Here is a 21,402-nt window from a genome sequence, read left to right as displayed (position 1 = left end):
AAAATATGAATGAAAAGTAAATAATAACGCAAGACATTTAGTACCATAAATATAAAAGCAGTTTTTTTTTAATAAGGAAATGAAAATGTTTTTGCATTTCCGTGAAACTGTCAAAACGTCACTTAGGCGCGCCGCGTAAGCGCCCCCGGAAGTGCCTTCGTTCGCGCAGCGTATGCGCCCCCGGAAGCGCCTACGTTCGCGCCGCGTGAGCGCCCCCGGAAGCGCTTCGGTGCGCGCAGCGTAAGCGCGTCGTCATGTGACCTTAAAATAACACTTTTCATTGGTTGCTAACAGTTTTTTTTACAAAGAATGAAATCCCCACCCATTTCCTACACTTCTTCTTTCACTTTTGTGACTGAAAGACCTGTTTTTTGCCCTTGGATCTTTCTTGGATTACCATGGCTGCCAGAGAATCCAGCAGTGATGAAGACAGAGAGACATTTATTGATGAAGAGGTTCCTCCACCCCGGGTAAAAGAACACTTCATATGGAAGTTTTTTTCCATACCAGAAGACCAAAAGAAGGTAAATGCTCCAAAAGTGGAGTGCAGGATCTGTCCCACAGTCCTGTCACGGGGTGACCCCACTAAAAAATATTCTTTTGGGAACTCCACAATGATTCGCCATGTGGAGAGGAGGCACCCCCAGAATTTTGCCCGGGAAAGTGTCAGGGCTCTGGCACAAGAGGTTCCCAGTGATGGGGCCTCTACATCCACTGGAGGACCAACAACATCGGTGAGGGGGAGATCACAAGAGCTGGTTCCTAACATTCAGCCTGCATTTAATAAAGGCGTCCTTAAATGCAGATACTGGGATCAGCTACTTTGCTATGGGGAGCAAAGTGTTCTGCTCATGGTTCGATCATTGGAGAACCATCGCTGCCGTTCTCATCCCTAATTATTATTATTTTTTTTGCTCCTGTTGAGCAGTTTCCATTCCCTGTTTTTGTTTTTGTTCTAAAAAAAGAAAAAAGAAGAAAAAAAAAAAATTCTTTTCAGAACTACCTCCAATTCTCATCAAAGAGCTATGTTCTTAAAAAAATGAAAAAGAGTAAGTGAAGTGGAGTGCATTGATAAAGGAAAGGAAAATGAGTAAGAAAGAACAGAAAGGTATGAGAGGGGAAAAGAAGTGAAGTTGGGGGACTGAAAGAAGGTGAGTGTTGGGAAGGAAAGTAAGGAGAAGGAGAGTGAACATGGGGAATGTGGATATTCAAAGAAAATGTAGAAAAAGAACAAGGGTGTGGAAGGGTAAGAAAAGATGCATTGCTGGAGTTGCTTCATTTTTGTGACGCACTCCAGCAATGCATCACTTTTGCGCTTACAGATACATCTGAAATACTGACGTATCTGTAAGTACTTGTGACATAATGCGTCATATATTTAATATGACGCATGAGTAGAAGACTGAAGGCCTCATTTATGAGGCCATGCTTCACTTTTACGCCACCCGTACGTCACTTTTTGTGACGCACCAGTGCTGTAAAAAATGCACCTTATTGAGTCATATTTATAAAGTGACGCATCTAGGTAGATGCGTCACTTTGTAAACCCCTGTGCCACATTATACCTACGTCAGGTGTAATGTATGCAAAAGGGACATATTGATGCAAGAGGTGACGCAGTGAAATCTATGAGATATCACTACGTCACTTTTATGACGCTGTTGTGTCAAAATCTTGCGCCTGTTTCACAGCAGGCGTAAGACTGATGCAGGCCCTTTCACATGGGCCTGGCCCCGTGTGAAAGGATGCATTGCTGGAGTTGCATCATTTTTGTGACACACTCCTGCAATGCATCACTTTTGCGCTTACAGATACGTCTGAAATACTGACGTATCTGTAAGCACTTGCGACATAATACGTCATATATTTATTATGACGCATGAGTAGAAGACTGAAGGCCTCATTTATAAGGCCATGCGTCACTTTTACGCCACCGCTCCATCACTTTTTGTGACGCACCAGTGCTGTAAAAAATGCACCTTATTGAGTCATATTTACAAAGTGACGCATCTAGGTAGATGCGTCACTATGTAAACCCCTGTGCCACATTATACCTACGTCAGGTGTAATGTATGCAAAAGGGACGTATTGACGCAAGAGGTGACGCAGTGAAATCTATGAGATATCACTGTGTCACTTTTATGACGCTGTTGCGTCAAAATCTTGCGCCTGTTTCACAGCAGGCGTAAGACTGATGCAGGCCCTTTCACATGGGCCTGGCCCCGTGTGAAAGGATGCATTGCTGGAGTTGCATCATTTTTGTGACACACTCCCGCAATGCATCACTTTTGCGCTTACAGATACGTCTGAAATACTGACATATCTGTAAGTACTTGCGACATAATACGTCATATATTTATTATGACGCATGAGTAGAAGACTGAAGGCCTCATTTATAAGGCCATGCATCACTTTTACGCCACCGGTACATCACTTTTTGTGACGCACCAGTGCTGTAAAAAATGCACCTTATTGAGTAATATTTACAAAGTGACGCATCTAGGTAGATGCGTCACTATGTAAACCCCTGTGCCACATTATACCTACGTCAGGTGTAATGTATGCAAAAGGGGCGTATTGACGCAAGAAAGGGTCGTAGAGATGACGCAGTGAATAAACTGGGTTTTCCCCATGCTACGCTCCCCGGTGCGCGTACCGGGCGCTCCCCCCGTGCAAATCGGAAAAAAAAATATTATTTTTCCGCGCGGGGCCCTTTTATAGCCCCCACATCAAACCTAGGGGGTCAGGGGGGGTCTACTCTGCCCCCTTATGGTCATTTCCCCCTTTGTTTTTGCCACCTCTTGTGTCTCGATCTTACCGAGACACAAGATGGCGGCCGCTCCGGACTGTTTCGAATGTTTACAGACACCCGAGAGCCAATCAGCTTTCCGTGCGTAAGTCGCATGGCGCGCCCCGAGCGCTCCCCGGTGCGCGTACCGGGGCGCGCCTATAGATATATATATTTTTTTTAACCTAAATTACTCAAAAACCACTGAAGCACATATCTTGAGACATAGCATAGGCACATCGGGCTACCAGTCCCTACAATTTTGCCAAGTTTGGTGGAAATCCATTCAGCCGTTCGGGCTAAAAGTGAGGTCGACCGCCCTATGGAAATTAACATGGGGAAAACACGTTTTGGGACCCCCCTTTTATCTCGGCCCCCGCTTGACGAATCCCCCCCAAACTTTCAGGGAAGGACCAGAGCGCCGCGAGGCAAATTTGAGGAAATTTTCAGGCAGATTCCTCAACCGGCGCCAAAGTTGTTCCCAATAGAATGTTGAGATTTTGCATTGAAAAAAATCCTAACTCTAACTACCTACTGGCGACCGCTAGTAGGTAATATATATATATATATATATATATCCCCAGGACAAACAGACGACTCCGATATAAAGCAGTTGAAAATTTAATGAGCAAAACTGAGCAGAAGCAAAAACTGACACGTTTCGGGCGGGTGCCCTTGATCACAGTCAAATGTTAACCCATCATGCCTGAACTTTTAAAGTGCTAGTGCACACCATGTGATAATAATAGATATGGAGAAAGTACTACTACGTAACACTGGCATAACTATGAGTATGGATGGGTTTGAATCAATTTACACAAAGTATGTCTCCCAAATACCAATTATTGACTGAATAAATTCATGTGCAATGACAAGATTGTTTCTGCATAAATGCTTAAAATATGGTAAAATACAGTAATGTACATTTAAAATGTTATCAAATGGCAGCTTATATAGTTAATACATACTAAATTCCATAAAAATCAACAGGAATAATATATGTAAACAAATAATGTTTAAAAAAAACCACACTTGGCATATCACAAAGGAGTATTATTCTAAACAATTGTCCTATTGCACTATGAACCCCTAAACATTATAGACGATATATCATGTGCAAAAGATGCCAATAAATACTGTATATATATTAAAAACCATATATAATATTTACAATCTTGTGGGGACATCTAATATTGATGGCAACCCCAATTGGTGATGGTGCTGAGGGGACATCTGAACATGATGGCAACCCCTCCAATCTCAAAAATATAGCCTACGTCTGGTAATTAGTCTCAGAGTTTCTATATGTGTACCCAACATCTAATAAGTGAAATAAAAAAAAGCTTTTTTATATATATTTTTGATATAGTCCAATGAAAAACGTACTATCTATATTCACTTTTAAGTCCAAAAATGAAAAAATAATAATCAGGGTGAAAGACAAAAGATATAAACAATTGAACAGCAAAGGAAAAAACCTTTATATGGCGAGGAAAACTAATATATTGTCAAACAAGCGGATTTTACTCAAAACTAATGAAACTAAACATTGGGTCAGAATGGGTTACAGAGTGTAATCATATATATTAGATAAGACAACCTTAATGAAAATGATACAGGTCTTCTGTGGTGTTGAGACCATTAGGTACCATAGTATCGAGTTCTAATATCATTTTAGACTCGAGTTGACGGAGCATTTTATCTCTATCCCCTCCCCTGCGGGGTTGGGGTACAGATGTCAACACAAAGTAGCTAAGACACTCCAAATTGTTGTTATGCACACTTTTGAAGTGTCTTGCCACTAGATAAGATTGTCATTATTGACAATTGCTCGGAGATGCTGTAATATCCTGGCGTGCACCGCAAGCCGAGTACTCCCAAAGTACCTCAGGCCGCAAGTACACGCCAGGACATAAACAGCATACTCTGTCCTGCAACTGTAATTGCCCTTAATCTGTAATGGCACTGGACTGAATGGGGTCAGTAGGTGCTGGTGTTAACACCAAATTTGCAAGCTGTGCAACTCGAGCATTTAAAAAAACCTCGACGTTACGGGAACAAGGATTTTTGTTTGAGTAATTCAGGGAATGGATTGGTGACATAGTTGCGTAAAGAAGGTCCTCTCCTGAAATTGATCTTAGGATTGTCAGGGAGTTCAGCTGAGATGACACTATCAGTTTGAAGAATTGGCCAACTCTTCGTGAGAATCGATCTTATTTTTCTATTTTGGCAACTGTATGGTGTTATAAATCTCAAAGCGGAATTTTCAGGGTCTTCACTGTTTGTTGAAATAACTCGTCTGTTGGAGAAGGCAGTCTCTAGACTTTTGTTTCATTTTGTTAACTGCTCTTTTAAGAGTATCAACATGGTACCCTCTTGTTTTGAACCTACTAATATATACATATATACACACAGCTGAGCTTCTACACCTCCAAACATGCAGGTTCTCCTACTTATTTTGATTTGAGGGATCCTCATCTGGCATTGCCATCTCAAACCAATGACCTAGTGGCCCATCAACCACTGGGCTGCCAGGACAGAGTGGTGATACCCAGCTACTGACATTGGTTTTCCTTGCCTGGACCAACTATGCAAACGTATGGTGGACCTAGGAAAATAATACAAACAATGGCCACTACATGCAGGGTTAAAAGTCTCCATGAATTGTGCTTTTTCTGAAACAAACTTCTGCTTAGTGAACTTGTTACAGAAAAAGAATGTTGAGTGAACAAAACAAAGATAACATGATCCTGACATTTATCTGAACCATCCATACATTTGCCACTCCAGCGGATGCACTAAACGCACAGAGATTCCTATTATGCAGACAGGACCTGTCAATATGGAGGATAGTTCTCAGCCAATTGAGCAGAGACCAAAGCTTCTCTAACCTGGGGGACCACCCTCCAAACTGTACATGTGGCCCATTGTCTAATCACAGCGTCCAGAGCACAGATGCGAGATCTCACTGGCCAGCATCTCCCAGGCTGATCACTGATTCAATTCACCCGTTATTCATATATTGTGAAACTTGAGAATATTGAATGCAGCAAAGAGCACCTAATGCGTGTTGTCCCTCCTTTACAGTTATTCCATAATCAAGCCAGGTCCTCCATTTCTTTCCTCTAAGGACTGAAGTGGTTTTAAGTTGTCTTCTCTTTAACTAGTGAAACAGAAAACAAATAAGCAGAATGATTTGACCATGACACTTTAATGTTGATATCAGTTTTATATATTTAGTAACCAACAGGTCGGTCAGTATAGTCTTTATTCGGTTACAAAAAAAATATAAAATAATGCTCAATATAAAATCCTCACTACAGTATATCAAAATATTCGGGCCTGTTAAAATGAACATAATGCCATACCCAATATAAAATCATTGTTACACTACATCACGATATGTGATCCTATTAAAATAATATGTTCATATGATATCTCAATCGTAAGAGAAGCGCCATCTTAAATAAATAAAATATAAAATGCCCATCTCAATTCAAGTAAACATGAAATATCCTTGGACTCGACTACCCCAGCTTCATAGTCAGATTAAAAGGTGCATTGTCCAAAAATACCCGGAGCAATGAGCGAGAGCTTGTGTTTATCACAATCTTCAGCGTGCTATTCCGTCACAAAATGTCTTGTACAAATGTATACATTTGGGGTAATCAAGTCGTACAGATTCACAGCGCACATCGCCATAAAGCACTGTTTCCATACTAGACTCCTAATTCTCACGGCTGCAGAAATGAATTTATACATTTTCAGACAAATATATTCAGTTTGTAAAAGCTGCAAGTAAAACCGGGCAGGTCTAAACCTCCTGATTTTTACAAGTCTTAGCAGCGGGATTAAAAATACATTCCTGAGAGCATCGTTTAACTTGCAAACAAAGAAAAGGTGCAGCATGGACTGCACTGAGCACGAGTCACAAGGGCATAGTTCAAGGGCAGAATCAGAATTAACATGGCTGGAATATGAAACTAAAAATGGACTGTGTTAAACCTAAACCTCCTCAGATAAAATCTTTGGGAATTTTGGAGTGGAAACAAGAAGTAAGTCCCCATTGACTCCGTGGTTACGAATAGGAGAGAACAGACAATCATTTAATAATTCTTGATTTCGTAAAGATCCTTGTTTGTTTCAAATTGAATGACATAGCATAAGCGGGGCTCATTTAATACGGTCTTCCAAGCTCCATAAGTAGCTTCGTATGGCAGAGGAATATGGGAAGGCTGTTGAGCACAGACAAACGTTTTCTCAAGAACGCAGTTTCTTTAACCTAGAAGTGTGAGATGTCACAGTATCCCCAGAGCCCAGCCCAACAGAGATTTGGAGGCTTCCTGTGTTTATTATACTACGTTAGTTTCTTAGTTAAATCCTATGATGCCAGCAATCAGCAGGAACAAGAGTTTGCTGTGGGCACTGGCCCACTTCTGCATACCCATAGAGAGGAGGCTGCCACTTACAGATGGACAGCACATCCTCCCAGGCCTTAGCCCTTCTATCAGAGGTCAATGGCTGGCCCGAAGCCCGTACTGTAACAAGTACCATTTAGGCCGTTTGGCCCTACACATTAATGCCCAATAGGGAGCAGCAAGCTGCCTAGAATAGACCTTTTGTAAGCTTCAAAAATCACTGAAGAGCCCAGAGCTATCCCCTCTCTTTTTTTTTTTTTTTTTAATTTTTGAAAACCTTTATTGTAATGATGCACACAGCTATTCAGCCTAACATCCCGGAGGCATGGCAGCAGGGTATCAGAATGGTTATAGTGCAAAGCGATCCATATCAGAACAGTGCAGGTTATTTTTATTTTTATTTTATATACAAACAGAAACGTAAACAGAAGCGCCCGAGGGCGCAGAAAAGGCAATGGAAGGAAGAAGTGGCTATGAGTCAGTAGGAGGCGCCAGAGGCTAGTGAAGATTTAGAAAGGAGCTTAAGTAGGATGTAGGAAAAAGGGGGGGGGGGGAAGGAAGAACAGGAGAATCAGAACATGAGTAGCATAGCTGATGTCAACTTCTACGGTGACAGGCGTTCATCGCGAGGCATCGGCTCAGGTGGTAGACACAGATCACCTCTGTAAGCGTTCCAAGCCCCCCATACCTTATTCCATGTCTGAGGCCGCCCCCTGGCAGTATATACAGTCTTTTCACGCAACATACACCAATCCATGTTGGCCTTCCATTGTACCACCAGGGGGGCCACGTTGGATCCCCATTTCTGCGCGATGTCCCGCTTAGCGACCATGTTGCCCAGTGTAGCCCATCGGGTCTGCGCCGTGCTATAATCATTCGGCTCCCAGACATTGAGGAGGCACCTACGCGCCTCTGCAGCCAACTCCACCCCAGTTACCTCCCTCATCACTCGATGTACCCTCTCCCAATAAGGGGCAATAGCGGGGCATTCCCATAATATATGCATAAAAGTAGCAAGGGCTCCGCAGCCACGACGACAAAGGCCATCTGGCGAGAAGCTCATACGCACAAGCCGGGGGCCGGTGACGTACACCCGGTGGAGGATTTTGAACTGGACCAGCCGCAGACGCGAGGAGATGGCGACCTCCTTAGGGGAGGACACAGCACTCTGCCAGTCCTCGTCGTCCAGTTCCAAACCATCGGCCACCCACTGCTCCCGCAAGCGCTGGAGGAGGTCAACCTGAACATTAATCAACTTCTTGTAGGACAGAGAGATGGCGCTATCCGGCATATGCCCGTCCAGTACTCTGTCCTCCAAGGGAGAACTCTCAGGGATGTCACCCTCTTCCGGTCTGGCGGCGGCTATTGCGTGCTTGCGTTGGGCATAACGGAAGAACTCTGTTCCACTCAGTTGGTATTCCATCTGCAACTGCGGGAAAGTCTTAACTTCCCCCCTGGTCAGCATGTCCTCAACCCTCGAAATACCTATGAGGTCCCATTTGTCGAAACCCTTGGTGTGCCAGAGCTTGCCTAAAATGTCGGAATCAAATAGAGGGGTGAATTTCGTCAGTCTGCCCTGCCAACCCTGTATCTTATTGACCGTTCGCCACGTGTGGACCGCCGCCTTTGTCGGACCCGTGAGGCTCCGATCGAAGGATCTAGAATAGAGGGCGCGGTAGTAATTGCCCCCTTGCAAAAGCCATCTATCCATTGCATAGCCCGGGCTGTCCACAGGACCGTAAAAGCCGTGGTTAATAGCGGTAAGCTGAGAAGCCCAGTAGTACCTCCGCACGTCTGGTAACGCAATGCCCCCGTCGTACCATGGCATGGTAAGCTTCTGGACAGCGACACGAGGCCGACCATCCCAGAGCAGGGCACGCTGCAGGCTCTCAACCTCCCTGAAGTAACGAGCCGGGACAAGGTCCTGAGTATTCTGCAAGGCATACAGGAACCTGGGCAGGGACATCATTTTAAATAATGCCGCCCGGCCCAGGAGAGAGAGAGGGAGCTTACGCCAGCTCTCCACATCCCTTCGCAACCGGTGGAGCGGGGGGAGTAAATTGTGGTCATACCTCGCCTTAGGGCTATTCGAGATGTAAATCCCCAAGTACTTGAAGCCTTGCCCGGCCAGTTGTATGTTGCAGCCTCTGGGGAGGCGCGGCGTGTCACCCTTGAGGATATAGAGGGAGGATTTGGCCCAGTTAATAATCAGGCCGGAGTAGCGCCCAAACAACCGGAGCACGTCACACGCCACAATAAGCGACTTGCAAGGGGAGGAGAGGTAGAGCAGGATGTCGTCTGCGTAGAGGGAGACCCTGTCCTCGAAGCCCGGGGACCAGGAGATCCCATGCAAATCAGGGTGCGAGCGTAGCATAGCCGCGAGCGGCTCCAGAGCCAGCGCAAACAGGAGCGGAGACAAGGGGCAGCCCTGTCTGGTGCCGCGATGGAGCGCAAAGGGAGCAGATATGCGGCCGTTAACCGTGACAGCAGCCAGAGGGCTAGCATAAAGAAGTTGCACCCAGCCCAGGAAACCCGGTCCAAATCCAAGCTTTGTCAGTACCGCCCATAAATAGCTCCATTCCAGGGAATCAAAGGCCATCGTGGCATCAAGGGAGGCAAGTACCGCTGGTTCCGTAAGGGCGTGTGTCCTGGCCATAACCCCGTGCAGGCGTCTCAGGTTGAGGGCAGTATTGCGGCGGGGAATAAAACCGGACTGGTCCGGGTGTACCAAGTCGCCTATAACCCCAACCAACCGATTGGCCAGCAGTTTGGCCAGGATCTTGGGCTCAGCGTTAAGGAGAGAAATGGGGCGATAGGACCTACAAACATCCCGCGGCTTGCCTTCTTTATGGATAACCACTATGGTGGCCAGTCGCTGGTCCAAGGGAAGAACACCCTCTTCCCGGGCACGGAGGAACATACCTCTCAAATAAGGGGAGATCACATCCGGCCGGATCTTGTACAGTTCAACCGGTAGGCCATTGGGTCCGGTTGCCTTGCCTGCACGCAGGGCGCGGATCGTCCGCAGTGATGTCCCGGTCCATATCGGCACTGTCTTCGTCCGAAAGACGAGGAAGGTCAATCGCCGAGAGGAATTCAGCTGAGTCGGCCTCGGAGTGGTCCGAGCCGGAGGTATAAACACCCCGAAAATAATCCGCGAAAGACTCGGCAATGGCACTCGGATCGGTGACCACTACTCCGTCTTCGCCCAGGATTTCCGGGACCACCCGGCTTGCCATCTCCCGCCTGTCCAACCAGGCCAACAGTCTACCAGCCTTATCCCCGACAGCGTAGATGTGTCCCTGCTGTTCCTTCGCCAAGACCAGGGCAGCGTTCGTGGCGAGATCATGATACTCCGACTGTTTCAGGGAGAGTTCGTGCAGGAGAGAAGGGTCGGGCCCGGGCCTCAAACGGGACTCGAGATCCAAGACCTCCTCTTCCACCTGCAGAATATCAGCATCACAAACTCGTTTAGCCTCTGCAATGAGAGTTAGGGCTTCGCCCCGCAGCACAGTCTTGAACGCTTCCCACAGGGTGACCGCAGAGCCAACGGAGCCCACATTTTCAGTAAAATATAGGTCGATGGCCTTGGCAAGGAGTGCTCACGTGTTATGGTTGCGAAAATACCAGGAATTCACCGCAGCCGGGCGGCTGGACAGGGTGACACCGAAGTCAAAGGAGACCCACAACGGCGAGTGGTCGGAGACGCCCCTCGCCAGAAAACGTGCCTCGGAGATGGCATATGACTGCGCCGCCAAGGTGAGAACATAATCCAAGCGGGACAGGCTCCCGTGGGCACCGGAGAGAAACGAAAATTGGCGGAGCGCAGGATGCAGTAACCGCCAACAGTCCACCAAACCCATGGAGTCAAGGAAGGTCGGCAGCCACGTCTGGGAACCCGGGAGGTCTCTCGGTGGCTGGCGATCGAGAGTGCCAGAGCAGACTGAGTTGAAATCACCCCCTAGGATCAATAAGCCCGAAGGCAGGGACAAGATGGCGCTACCAAGGTCCTGGAAGGTGCTAGATTGGAGGCCAGGAGGAACATAAATCGAAAGCAGAGCCAAGGGACGCCCCTCCCATCTTCCCGCCACAGCTGCGTAGCGTCCTCTATCATCAAGTAGTGTGACGTCTATTTCAAGAGGAAGGGACGCACGCACAAGGACGCCCGCCCCCCGGGAGCCCGAGGAGAACCCAGAGTGGGCAACCATTTTGTAACCCTTACGGTTCAGGGCCCTACAGGAGTTCCCCACCAAGTGCGTCTCTTGCAAGAGTACAACATCAGGCATGTGTCTCTTTATCAATTGGATCACTACCCCTCTCTTAACACGGTCTCCTAGTCCATTGACATTCCAGCTAAGCACTTTCAATTTCCTACCCCCCATCACCCAACAATCCGCCCCACCCGACTCCAACCAACTCAATCGTCAAGTGTACAGTAAAACACACAGTCCATTGCCTCAAAGAAGAAAAAGAGATAGAACAAACAAACAATAAAACTTGCATAGTTGCACCCCCCACCCTGCACCCCTGCATATGACTAAAAAGCCCCACCAACCAGCAGTGTGCCTGTCGCCCCATAACTACTCTACAAGAAGACACCCAGAGGAGTGAGGAATCTCCGCGAACACCTCCCGCCACCCTCCATGTACTGATAGGAAAGATAGTACGGCATCACAAAGCTACATTCGACAATCCACTGAGGCAAGCAAGATAGACAAGGAATCACCCACTATAGAGCCAAGTCTCATAGGTCCGATCCGCCAGCTGCGCCACCTTCATGGTCCTCCTGTGTTTCTCGGCGCGTCGGTAGAGTGTCCAGCCAGTCACTAACGTTCTCAGCGAAGTCAAAGAAAAGGGCACGACCTTCGTGCTCGATCCGGAGCTTAGCGGGGAACATCATAGAATACTTGAATCCCAGGTCGCGCAGTCTTCGCTTCACCCCTGCATAGCTCTGGCGCTGTCGCTGAACCGTCCTGGTGAAATCCGGATAGAAATGGACATCGGCATTCTGAAATTTAAGCGGCCCATGTCGTCTGGAAGCCTGTAGGACAGCGTCCCTGTCACGGAAATTGAGCAGCCGGGCTACGATAGGCCTGTGTGCCACGCCCGACTTCGGCGGGCCACCCGGCACTCGGTGAGCACGCTCCACCGAGAAAAAGTTGCTGAGGCCAGGCGGGGCCAGATGAGTCCTGATCAGGTCTTCAACGAGGAGGTCCGTCGCCGCCTCCTCCGAACCCTCCGGTACACCGACAATGCGGACGTTCTGCCGCCTGGCTCGGCTTTCAAAGTCATCCAGCCGTCTCGCGAATTGCTCCGCTGTCCTCTGCAGGTTCCGGACTTCAGTTTGCAAGTCCGAGACGTCTCCCGTCAGGCTGGTCGTCTTGATGTCCAAATTTTTGACCCGATCATTCGTTTTGCCCAAGTCGGCTCTAATGAGGGACAGATCCACGGCCATGCCATCCACCTTGTGTGTGAGGACTTCATGCTGTTGCTGCATGTCCGCCCGGAAGTTTGTAATGGCTCCCAAAATGTCGCTCAGAGTGGGCTCAGAGCCGCCCGGCGAGCCCGAATGCGGGATGTCCTTGGCAGAGGGCCCAGTGACAGGCGGCGTCTTCGGTTGAGTATAGCGCTCAATCCTATTCTGCTGTTGTTGCGATTTATCGCGGACGCCTCTGTTCGACGGCTTGTCGGGGTCCCCCTTGCCCGCCATGTTAGGTCCAAGAGGACAAAGGGCTATGCCAGGCAAGTCCAAGCCCAAAGAGTCGGAGATTTGTCCGGGAAGACAGTAGAACGCTGCCCCAGGTTCGTTTCGTTGTCCGGATAGCTCCGCTGTCCAGTACACCTCGCCGCTGGTGAAGGCAGGCGGGCACTCCGCAGATCGGCAGTGCGTAGCGGCGGAATCCGCAGAGACAATGGCACTGAGCTGGCACGGAGTCCCACTCGACGTAGCTCAGCGTAGGAGACACCGATTCGGGATCTGAAAACGGTTCTCGCCTCAGTGGGCCCTCAGCAACGAGTATCCACCCACGTGGATCAGGATTACGGGCAGGATAGTTGCGGAGGATCGGAAGGTCCGCGGAGCTCCGAGCTTACGCGGCCATCTTGGTTGCCCGCGAAGCTCCTCCGCTATCCCCTCTCTTGATGGTAATAGAATGCAAATGCATCCCTTCAATTGCTTACGGGACTATGTTGTTCAGAGACAAATTGGCCAATTGTGTGGACAGAGTACAGTCCTCCTGTTCCCGAAGAGTATTTTCATTCCTAAATTGCACATCACATGCCCAGATTCACAAAGAGTTTGGGCTAGTCTCACAGCACTGAATATTAAAAGTGAACTTTGTAGCCTACAGCCTTAAAGTGAAGCAGGTGAAGAATCACACACTGAAGAGTACGTTGTACCACATCAGCACCTTCACCAGCTCGTGTGAGGGGAATGTACACACCCTGGAGCACACAACCTTAGTACATTATGAAAGTATCACCCACTTCAGTAATGGGGCGTATATATCTTTATATTTATTACTTTACTCCTAATTCAGCATCTCTGGTACACTATCCTATATGTCACCCTATACCTCTCTCAATATGTACTCTACCTCCACTCTCTGACTCATCCCAAAACCCATTCTACTACTATGATAACCCTTTCAAGACTCTTCCCTCCCCTACCCCTCCTTGCATCATCTCAAACTCCTTTTCTCTTTAGATCTCTCAAACAAGCCTCTCTAAACCCTTCCCTCAAACTCTCCCCACTAATTCCAGACTTCCTCATGCTGCTATGATCTCCAAATGATCACTTTCTAGACCCTTCCCTCTTCTATCCCTCCACTATCCTTTTCAATACAACTAACAGACTCGTGTCCACCTCTCAAATTAATTTCATATTTCCCTTTACTAATTCACCACTAATCCTCTGTGGGATCCGGAGTAGTGTGCTACTTGCTGAAAAGCACTTTGACGACTCATTAGGAGTTCCAAGCACTATATAAATGCAAACCCTTCCCTCTTCTATCCCTTCACTATCCTTTTTCAATCCAAATAACAGACTTGCATGTCTGGCGCTCAAATATGTTTTCATATTTTCCTATACTAATTCACCAATAATATTTTTAGGTTCCAGAGTAGTGTTCTACTCACCAAAAAGCAATTTGATGCCTATATTAATGCAATTACAATTACACTTACAGTTTGGGGGGTGATCAGCAATCTGGCAACAAACTGGCTCAAGTATTTAAATTATGCACTAGAGGCACTGAAGGCAAGTGATATTTTGTCAAGCGGCCTGCCGGTGCCCTTAGTTGCCAAACTGTTGATAAAACAAGCAAAGCTAATATCATCAGAATATGAAGTACAAACCCTGAAGAAATTTGAATACGGAAGGATGGTCTCAACACTGTATGCGCCAGGGACCCTTCCATCCTATCTCTCCTTACCCCTTGACTTGAGCATGAAACGTCAGCTAATGGGATTGCCATAAAGATTACTCCCTTTGAAATCATACTGGTATGGACACAGGAACTTGGACTGACAGACAATATTGCCTCTGTGCAAAGGGAGAGGAATCATTGACACATGCACTTTACATCTGTGAGAAATTGCTCCCAATAAGGACGTTTTGGCTTCAGCCGGTAGGGGGCATTTTCAATGCCAGGCTCTGTTGAGGCGCAATAGAACCCTGCTTAAGAGGAGATTCAGCCCAGCTAGCTGCCTGTTTAGTAAAATTAATGAAATTTGTAGCCACACTGCTTGAGTCCCCCCAGGCCCGGGAATCCTGCTCCATGCTGAACCATACACTCTTATAATGATTCATTTGCCATGGTTGGGAAAGCCTGTCATTCAATCCGGCCCTCTTCTGGCTTTTGAGCAGCGGTTGAAGGGGGATAAAAGGGAGTCTTCAGATTGCTGAGAGAAGGCCAGCCCATTACTTAGAATCTTTTGTATGTCTTTTATAATACTTTATATATATATATATATATATATTTTTTTAAACAATGTTATTGAAATGAAAAACAGTCATTGGGCATATAAATAGCATTTTGTGCAAACATAACGAGCGGCAAATCAGGGAATTTTATACATCATCACATATAAGAAGACAATACAAATGTGACAATCAAGACATCCCACGTCCACCATCGGCCCCTCACTTCCCCTCACCCCACTCTGAGTCGCTGTCGCTATCTAGCTGTGGTGGCTCACATATGTACCCTCTATATTAATTCCACGCACCCCAGATCCTGACTCACTTTCGCAGTAATTTTCGATTCAGGTACACTGCCCGTTCAGCCACCATCGCAGAATCTAGATCTGAACACCACTCCCTAAGCGCTGGTACCAAATGAGAACCCCAGAACCTGGCTATATTTCTTTTTGCATACATGATACTTAGCGTGACCCAATCCTGCATGGAGTGATTGAGATCATTGGGTTCCCAAATGTTTAATAGGCAGCGCCTCGGTTCCGGGACCAATGAGTCTTTCACCACTTGTGATATAGTCTGCATAATCTTAGCCCAGAAGCTAGCAACCTGAGGGCATTCCCAGATGGTATGAAATAACCCGTTCCCACCTCTCCGCAACCCCACAGACAGTACTCATGTGCGGCTTTCCTTATCTTATGTAGGGTGACCCTAGTGTAATAAACACAGTGTAGAATTTTCAACTGTATTATTCAGACCCTAGATGGTATGGCAACCTCCCGTGGCGAGGAGAATGCTGTCTGCCAATCCGACTCGTCAAACTCTCCCACCTCCGTGGTCCAGGCCTCCCTTAGTTTCAGAGTGGGGTCCGGTAGGTTATTAATGAGTTTACGGTAAACAAACGAGGTCGCCTTTTTGGGCATGTGCTCTGTCAGAAGCTTATCCTCTAATAGGGTAGATTCAGATAAGTCATCACCAGGTTGGCCAAGTGACCCCAGGCCGTGACTAATTTGCAAATATCGAAATCTCTCCGTGGGTGCTAGATCATATTGATCCACAAGCTGTGCGAATGAAAGGATGGCACCTCGCCTGCAAAGGTCTCCCACCGCGGAGATACCGATCAAGTCCCATGCCTCGAAGCCTTTACTGTTGCATAGACGGCCCAGTCGACGCGACGACCAGAGTGGCGTCATATGCGAAATTGTGTCTTTACATTTAAGGCGAGCCGAGGCCAAATACCACAACGTCACCGTATGGGCCGTTGGGCCAAGCAGGGCCGCTGCACTTTTTTTGTCGTAGAGTGCGGTCAGCACACCACCGCTACCTAGGTCATACCTGTCCGCTTTAAACGCTGGCTCAGTCTGCGGAGCGTGCAGCCACTGGTTTATGATATTCAACTGGGCCGCCCAATAATATAGTTGAATATCAGGGAGCGCTATGCCTCGATCAAACCAACCTCTAACTAATTTAAGTCGGGAAATGCGCGCTGGTTAGTCCCCCCCAAAGGAGACCAGAGACCAGTGCGTCTATGGACCTGAAATATTTAGGAGGCACAAGAAATGGAGTATTCTCGAGAATATATAGCAGCCGGGGCAAAGTTATCATTTTGAATAAGGCCGCCTTTCCCAGAAGGGTCAGTGGCAAGGTATCCCAGTGTTTTATGTCACTGCGAAAACGCTCGAGAGGGGGCGCCAAATTATGGCAAAAGAAGGCCTCTTGGTTAGGCGTCACCCAGATCCCCAGGTATTTAAAGGGTCCTTCAGTGACCACCAATTGACAGTCAGCCGGAAGCTGCGGTGAGGGGCCCTTAAGGACAAATAAAACAGACTTGGACCAGTTGATAGTATACCCCGAGGCCCGCCCAAAGATTTCACAGATGGTAAGGAGCACTATAATTGAGCGTCTGGGCCGGTTATATATAGAAGAATATCATCAGCATATAATGATATGCGGTCCTCCCACGTCTCGGTCCAGCTAAGTCCTTTAATCATGGGGTCCCACTGGATCCATGCTGCCAACGGCTCAAGGATCAGGGCAAAAAGCAGGGGCGACAGAGGGCACCCTTGACGCGTGCCTCGACCAAGTTGGAAATCCTTAGAAATATGGCCGTTGGCCACCACATGCTCTAGAGGCTTAGTATAAAGTAGCTTCACCCATGCACAAAATTTGGGTCCGAAGCCAAGATGCCGAAGAACCGCAAATAGATAGGGCCATTCAACCATGTCGAATGCCATTCGGGCATCCAGGGAGAGTATCACCGCCGGCTCCGGAAGAATCGGTATCTGTGCCATCACCGCATGGACCCGTCGCAAATTAAGAGTAGTATTTCTGTTCGGCCTGAACCCAGATTTGGTCAGGAGAATCAGCGTCTCCAGATGTATACTTTATATATTTTTAACGATTTACATAATCATGTATTCGTTCTCTGCTTTGAGATTTTTAACGCAGTGATTCTAATTAATTGTGCAGTTAAGGTTCATCTATCTATCCATCTCTAGTTGATATTTGTATGGTATACCACCATGGGTGGAAGTGGCTATAAAGTCTGTGATTCTCTGGGATATAGCAGTTGCTATGGCACAGGTCATAATGTTACTTGAGCTATGGGAAGTTGGGATTCCATGTACTGCAGAGGAATGCCCCTTGCAAAGGAGGGAATCGCCATTCTGGATCCTGGATGTCTAACAACTGCCTGAAGCTGAATGGGTCCAAAACTGAAGTGCTCGTGGTGGGAGGTGGTCCGGATGTGTGGTCCTCGGCATGGTGGCCAGCATGCCTGGGCTCCACTCCAGTGCCTTGTCAACAGGCAAAAAATCTTGGGGTGATGTTTGACTCCGACCTGTCATTTGCTCCCCAGATTGATCGGGTTGTCGGAATGTGCTTCGGTATACTCAAGAGCCTACGGAAGATCCTGGACCTACTTCCTGTTAGTGCCAGGCAGACTCTGGTGCATGCCTTGGTCACATCAAGACTCGATTACTCTAACCTCCTCTATCTCAGATTAACAGCTAGAAGCCTCAATCGTCTCCAGGTACTTCAAAATGCCACAGCCCGGCTGGTGCTGAGGCTTCCTAGGAGAACGACCTCTAAAGCTGCTTTGAAGTCCCTACACTGGCTTCCGATCAGAGAAAGGATTACCTTCAAAGCACTATGCATGTGTCAGCGCATTATCGGGGGCAGGGCGCCCGTTCCCCTACACAGCCTCATCGCCCCCTACAGACCGGAGCGGATGCTCAGATCCTCTGGCAACGTACTGGTAGTCGTCCCCAAAATTCATAAAGCTCGAATTGGTGGCAGATCTTTCAGGCTCCTTGCAGCCAAGAGCTGGAATATGCTTCCGATGGAGCTGCGCCTCGAACCTTCTGAGGCCAAGTTCCGCAGAGCTCTAAAAACTCACCTCTTTCGCTCAGTCCTGATGTAACCTCCCTGTTATGGCCACTTCATACTTCTCACTCAGCGCGGGGACACGCCGGGGCGCGTAACCATGCGCTTTACAAAATTCCATAATAATAATTATAGAATCCTGTAGTGGAGGATGGCCTACTGTGCTATTTGAAAGTATCTTTAGGGTGCAATTCAAATGAAGATAGCCACATTAGAGTGTGAGTTCTACAAATAAGTTACTTTTAGCTAATTATATGCCGCTGTTGCTCCTGCTGCTTTACATCATAGATTGTCAACTATTATCCATGACTGTAATCATACTTACTTGATGCTCATGGTGCCTACATTTTAGGACCAATATCTTGTATTCCAGTCAAAATATTCTCTTTAACATATTATGTGCATTTATTTATTTCAACAGTGAGGTTGTGCACTGATCGTTTAAGTCTGATTAAGAAGTGCATCGCTCAGTGCCCTTCGAACTACAAACAGTCTACCAAGCTCTTGACTCTCGCGAATTTGCTGAGGGTTGCAGGTATGTTTTCTGAAGAGTGACTATTGTGCATGTTATTACTGACACTTGTTACAACATTCTCTTACTTTTTTTTCTGTTCTACAACTGAAGCCTCGCAGCCTGGAAAAGTGAACATTATTAACTTACAAAACGTAAAGTGGGTTAGGACAGCCTTATAGTTTTATGGCTATGTATTATGAAACGTTTTCAGAGCATCACAGACCATTACATAGTCTCTTGACACTAACATTGCTATAACCCTTGTTCAGAATGCAATGGAAACACAATATGCAGTAATTGGTTTTAAGCACGTATTGTTACTAAAATCCAGTGATCCTGGATTGCATCATGGAAGAATCCTGCCAGGTTTTCACAAGTGATAAGCTTATGGTAAACACATGTGTATTGAAAGTTGTAGTGTTATTGTACATTATTCCTAGGCCACAGAAAGTTCATATATATTTCATAAGGTAACTGTGTGACAGAAAAAGACTAAAGCAATTAATTGTTGGGTGTATTCAAGTAATTTCAGATAGTTTCCATTGTGAATAACTACATTTTGGGTTAGGGAGTCAATGGTTTATAACTGTGTTGCATATGGAAAAATTAAGTCAGTTGACAGGAGGGAAGTGTAAGATACTGACTGTGGCACACGCAGCGTTCTAAAAGACTGGCCCCAAATACTTACAGGACAGACAGACCCCTTACTGTTCGTAAAGATCATTGAGGTCTCAATCAGCTCAAGTATTTTACCACATGACATGGGGCAGTTCGATCTGCTCAGTACTAGCAGCCAAATATTGCAATGAACTCCCCGTGGCTCTTAGTTGCATCTCTCACAGTGAGACCTTCTGTAAACAACTGAAAACTCACCTATTCAAAGACTAAGATAGCTCCTCCCTTCTGCTGTAGGCTTAGCGACGGGACACTGTAGTAGCTGTGCGCTCTACAATTCCCTATTTTCAAAATCGCTATATTCAAGATAGATGGACCATAAGGGAGGTGTGAGAAGAATCCTATTTATATATTTATTTACTTGGTATAGCGCACAACTCACTCCCAAGGGAGCATCTCAGCGCCACAACGAGATGAAGGCTGTCGCCCCCTGGATGAAGGACTACTGCCTCAAGCAAAACTCAGAGAAGATTGAAGTCCTCATCTTGGGCTTCACCCCCTCCACTTGGGAGAACTCCTGGTGGCCTGCAAAACCTGGACCTCCGTCCACACCCACAGACCACGCAAGAAATCTCAGCATCATCTTGGACTCCTCGCTCACCATGAACCGCCAGATCAACGCCGTCTAATTATCTTGCTTCCAATGCTACGCCTGCTCTGAAAGATCTTTAAGTAGACCCCACTGAGTCCAGAAAGATATTCTCACTTTATAAGCCACTTGATTGATTTAGGTCAAAGCCGTGGAAAATCAGAACAGCTGTGTTTTTAACAACTTCTTGACCTTCTGGAAGTCGGGCAGGTGCGGATATGGGGGGGCAGCTTATTCCAATGATAGGGGGCTTGGTACGAAATAGACCTGCCACCATATCTGGCCAGGAAGATGCAAGGGGTCTTCAAAAGTGCTTTATTGGAGGACCTTAAGTGTCTAGAGGGGGGCTGATACTGACTTGAGTCTGGTGTAGTGGAGAGCAGTAGATGGACTTGTAGAGGATTTGTGCGTCAGACAGCATAGCTTGAAGATACTGCGTTTCCTGATGGGCAGCTATTGCAGTTTCCTTAATATGGAGGCAGAAGGTGTCCATGCAGGAAGATTGCAGATAAGCCGAGCACACCCTGTAGTTTGGCCATCAGGTTGTTACTGGCAGATACCAATAGGGCACTGCCATAGTCCGGGTGACTAATTATAAGAGCCTGGACAAGGGTTTTCCTGGCAGTAGGGGGAAGCTAGGAATACTTTCTATAGTAACCCCCGCCGCAGCCACATCTCCGGACACCTGAGAGACCTGCACTGGCTCCCGGTCAACAAGAGAATCACCTTCCGTCTCCTCTCCCATGCACACAAAGCCCTACACAGCCAAGGCCCAGGATTCTTCAACAGCCGCCTCAACTTCTACGCTCCCAAACGCCAGCTTCGATCGACCAGCCACGCCCTCGCCGCCGTCCCCCGCATCCGTAGAGCCACCACAGGGGGACGGTCCTTCTCCTACCTCGCCGCCAAGACATGGAACTCCCTCCCCACCCACCTCCGCCTGACCCAGGACCACCTCGCCTTCAGGAAGCAACTCAAGACCTGGTTGTTCGAGCAGTAGCAGATCCCCCTCCCCCAGCGCCTTGAGACCCACTGGGTAAGTAGTGCGCTACATAAATGCGATGATTGATTGTGGCAACGTACCAAAAAATGGGCAACCTAATAAACCCTTGGAGG

General features: G+C 47.2%; 1 protein-coding gene across 1 annotated transcript in view; it reads left to right on the top strand.

Moving 5' to 3' along the window:
* Nucleotides 1-21,402, top strand: part of LOC147659337 (NBAS subunit of NRZ tethering complex-like) — a 485,327-nt gene that overhangs the window by 266,503 nt on the left and 197,422 nt on the right. The window contains exon 9 of the mRNA XM_086951835.1: nt 18,930-19,043. Coding sequence (XP_086807961.1) covers nt 18,930-19,043 — 114 coding nt within the window. The remainder of the gene's footprint in view (nt 1-18,929; nt 19,044-21,402) is intronic.

This window comes from Lissotriton vulgaris, unplaced genomic scaffold (genome assembly GCF_964263255.1).
Source record: "Lissotriton vulgaris unplaced genomic scaffold, aLisVul1.2 SCAFFOLD_1875, whole genome shotgun sequence".
Taxonomy (NCBI): domain Eukaryota; kingdom Metazoa; phylum Chordata; class Amphibia; order Caudata; family Salamandridae; genus Lissotriton; species Lissotriton vulgaris.
This window is presented reverse-complemented; position numbering and strand designations above follow the sequence as displayed.